General features: G+C 44.6%; 1 protein-coding gene across 1 annotated transcript; it reads left to right on the plus strand.

The window, feature by feature from the left end:
• Nucleotides 1–1,634: 1,634 nt before the first annotated feature.
• LOC147363082 (lithostathine) lies at nucleotides 1,635–4,069 on the plus strand. Its single transcript, XM_086323379.1, has 5 exons — nucleotides 1,635–1,744; nucleotides 2,294–2,412; nucleotides 2,624–2,761; nucleotides 3,368–3,494; nucleotides 3,778–4,069. The coding sequence occupies exons 1-5, from the start codon at nucleotides 1,669–1,671 to the stop codon at nucleotides 3,843–3,845; spliced, it is 528 nt and encodes a 175-aa protein (XP_086179505.1). The 5' UTR covers nucleotides 1,635–1,668; the 3' UTR covers nucleotides 3,846–4,069.
• The last annotated feature ends 263 nt before the right edge of the window (nucleotides 4,070–4,332 follow it).

A 4,332-nucleotide genomic window follows, 5' to 3' on the forward strand; every position in this document is an offset into this window, starting at 1 on the left:
CCAAAGGACTGGAGCTTCAGCTTCAGTATCAGTCCTTCCAGTGAATATTCGGGGTTGACTTCCTTTAGGATTGACTTGTTTGATCTCCTTACTGTTCAAGGGACTCTCAAGAGTCCTCTCCAGCACCACAGTTTGAAAGCATCATTTCTTTAGCACTCAGCCTTCTTTATGGTCCAACTCTCACACTCTATACGTGACTACTGGAAAAACCATAGCTTTGACTAGATGGACAGACTTTTGTCAGCAAAGTTATGTCTCTTCTTTTTAACATACTGTCTAGGTTTGTCATAACTTTCATTTTAAGGAGAAACCATATTTTAATTTTATGGCTGTAATCATTGTCCTCAGTGACTTCGGAGCCCAAGAAAAAATCTGCCACTGTTTCCATTCTTTCCCCAAGTATTTGCCGTGAAGCAATGGGACCAGATGCCATCATATTTGTTTTCTGAACATTGTCTTTAAGTCAGCTTTTGCACTCTCCTCTTTTATGTTCATCAAGAAGCTGTTTAGTTCCTCTTCACTTTCTGCCATTAGAGTGGTATTATCTGCATATCTGAGGTTATTGGTATTTCTCCTGGCAATCTTGATTCCAGCTTGTGATTCATAGTCTGGCATTTCACATGACTTACTCTACATAGAAGTTGAATAAGCAGGGTGACAACATACAGTCTTAACATACTCCTTTCCCAATTTTGAATCAGTCCATTGCTCCATGTGGGGTTCTAACTGTTGCTTCTTGACCTGCATATAAGTTTCTTGGGAGACAGATAAGGTGGTCTGGTACTCCCATCTCTTTAAGAATTTTCCAGTTTGTTGTGATCCACACAAAGACTCATTAGTTCAAATAATTTTTTTCAAAGTTATACTCGCCCAACTTTTACTTAATAATTTTTTTTTTTTTTTAATCTTAAAAGACAAGGATTAATGAAACTCATATATATGCTAACAAGAGTCCGTTCTTGGCAGATTGAACTCTCCAATGTCACATACTTTCTAAACTATTAAACATCAGAATTCATACCACCAGGTTTCCTTCATTCCTGTAAGTTTTTCCAAACAAGATAACTGGGCAAGGATGAAAAAAGGACAAACATCACCTGTTTCTGGGAAATTACTGGTCAGATGAAGAAAAAGAAGCAACAGCTGTGGCAATTCCCAGCCTTTGTAAGGATCTCTTGCCTGTGGTGGAAATCTCCACAAATCAAAGCCAGACACGTCCCCCGGACCCCTGTCCTGGCTCCTTTTTCCCATTATTCATTTCAGTGCCCCTCCCTCAAATCTTCTTATAAAAGCCCAATCTTTTCTGCCCTGACAAGCCAGTGCAGATCCCTGCAAGAGAGGTAAGTGGGAGCCGAGACTAGATGAGACCCATGACAGGGGTTTCACCTTGCACATTTCAGGGAGGGTGTACAAGGATCCTTGTCCTCAGAGAATGTGGGAGCTCTGAGACCAGGGGAAGCCAGACTTGGGAGACCTCAGGTACACTAGGATGTGTAGATTTTCTAATTTTTTCCAGCACCATGGAAGGGGAGGGATGCTACCAAGATGGAGTTATTATTAGGGGACTAGATGAAGGAAAAGACAAGAGGTACAACAGGGGATCTCTCACATCCTCTCTCTGACCACCCTCCCTTAGTTCTCTAGCTGCCTCCACACCTCACAGACACAATGCTGCCTTCCCTGGGCCTCCCCAGACTGTCCTGGATGCTGCTCTCCTGCCTGATGCTCCTGTCTCAGATCCAAGGTGAGATTTCTCTGCCTCTAGCTCTGGGTTCCCAGTGTCTGCTCAAGGCCAAGACAAAGAGGAAAGCTCCTGTGCCTCCCCTGGTAATGGAATATCCCCACATACATAATTGCCTGGAATTCCTGAGTCATCACTCCTTTCTTCAGGTAACCAGTGGTGGGAAGCACTCCAGTGGTTCAGTAACAATGGGATGAGGTGATTTCTATTTTCTCAGTAATTTATGTACACAGATGAAGGAGGAAAGTATAGAGTGTCATTAATGAGATGAGTAGAAGGAAAATGATTGGAGAATCTATCAACTCAGAGGAGAAGGACTGGACTTTTGAATAAAGACAATGAATAAAAAGAAGAGAGATCATCATCCAGTTAGTAGGTCCAGTTCATGATTTATAAAAAATCCTGGAGTGTTGGCAATGGTGAGAGGCAGTCAGAAGTTTGGTATCACCGCCCCAAGCCTTGGCCTCATAAATATTCCCCAAGGTCACCTTCCCCCTCCAATCCCCTCTCTCCATTTCACCCCAACCCTCTCCCTTATTTCTTCCTCTCCAGGGGAAAATTCCCAAAAGGAACTGCCATCTGCAAGGATCAGCTGTCCCTCAGGTTCCATGGCCTATAGGTCTCACTGCTATGCCTTGTTTAAAACACCCAAAACCTGGATGGATGCAGATGTGAGTGGTGGGATCTGCAGTTAGGGGAAATAAGCAGAAGCAAATCAGAGACTGGGTTTGGGGACCAGGGGGTCTCCATTCTCAAGAGTTTCCTGAGGATGAATATGATGAATTCATGTTTGGTAAACATACCCCTTCTCACCTGCAATGGCCCTTCCCTTCCCCTAGTGGTGTGTCAAGCTCCTCCTGTGTATTTCCCTTCCCCACACAGATTGCCTGCCAGAAGAGGCCCTCGGGACATCTTGTGTCTGTGCTCAGTGGGGCTGAGGAATCCTTCGTGGCCTCCTTGGTTAGGAACAACTTGAACACCCAATCAGACATCTGGATTGGGCTCCATGACCCCACAGAGGTACACTTACATCTCTCTAATCTGTTACTTCCAAAGGTGTTATGGCCACCCAGGTCCTTCTTTGTCCCCTTTTGCCAGCCCAGAAAATACCTGAGAGATCCCTGGAGTTCACAGGATAACTAGGGAAAGTGAGAGCCTTTAGTCCCGGGCAGGTCCTAGTCCCCAACTAAAGTTAATCTGCCTTTTGTCAAGCTTTTACACAGTTTACACAGCATACCTTGTAATTCAGTTCATTGTGCTTCCCTGAGTCTGCATATGTTGTGCTTATCATGTCAATGAACATTTAGGATTGATGCAGTTTTCCCTTTTATAAAACAGACACTATCTTGGAGATTCAGAGGGTAAACATAAGTACACCCCAAGTATAGTTCAGATAGGGCCATGTTCCTTTGAGACATTTAATTGGTCTTTGTGATTATTGGCTATGAAATTAGCCAATAGAGTTCGGGAGAGTTTCCCAGAGGAGAGCTGTGGGGACTCATCTTGAACAGCAGAGCTAATTCAGTGATGCTGGGGAGGGGAATCAATCATTCCAACAGACAGCATCAGACCAGGAGAATTCTAAAGGCCTTTCTGTCTCACCCAATTCCGTCCTCTACTCCACAGGGCTCTGAGGCCAATGCTGGTGGATGGGAATGGAGTAGCAATGACGTGCTCAATTACGTTGCCTGGGAGACAGATCCTGCTGCCATCTCAAGCCCTGGCTACTGTGGGAGTCTCTCAAGAAGCTCAGGTAAGAAACATAGAAGGTCATTTTTGTCCAGCCTTTTCCATCCCCTCACCTGCCATTTCTGGGTCTGATCTTCAGGGAATCCTCCTGGGCTGGAACTATAATATTGGCCTGTCTTCTCCCATTCCCTCTCATCTCTTCTTACTTTCTATCCTCTTCCCATGGAGTGGGACACTGGTGAAGATGAGGGAGGGCCTTTGAAGCCTAAACCAGAATCTGGGATTCCTCTCCATTGGGTTCTCAAGCTCCACCAGCCCTGTTGACTTGAGATCTTCTGTCTCTCCAGGATATCTCAAGTGGAGAGATCATAACTGCAATTTGAACTTACCCTACGTCTGCAAGTTCACAGACTAGATCAGATGAGAAGTCAGCAGCCTGACTGGTGTGCAACTGGTGTGCAACTCATCATGGACTTGGAACTAGGGATTCAGACTCACTATGGAAGGGGATATTCTTCTCACAGCCCCAACCCAACCACTTCATTCTGACCTTCCCTCCTCCCCAGACTCAATTCAGTCTCTTCTGTGTGTTCCATAACCTGACTTTGCAAAGTTCACAATAAAAATATTAGTTTTCAATTGCCTGTCTTCTCTGCCTCATTCTCATAGACAAATTGAGAAAGATGAAGTGGGTGGTCAAGAATTTTCGATCAGTCTCTGCCTCATTTCACCCAGGTTCCTGGGGAAATAACCATATATACATATTTGTGTATTTGTGGTTAAGTACATCACCATTACTTCTGTAGTATGTGGGCTGTAGGCACATAAAGACATTGCTCTTCCATTCACAGTACTGCTCACACATTCCCCCAAGACAGGTTTCTGATGGTATGAGGAAACCA

Source organism: Bos grunniens, chromosome 11 (assembly GCF_055505025.1).
Source record: "Bos grunniens cultivar Pamir isolate PY7600 chromosome 11, Bosgru_T2T1.0, whole genome shotgun sequence".
NCBI classification, from domain to species: Eukaryota; Metazoa; Chordata; class Mammalia; order Artiodactyla; family Bovidae; genus Bos; species Bos grunniens.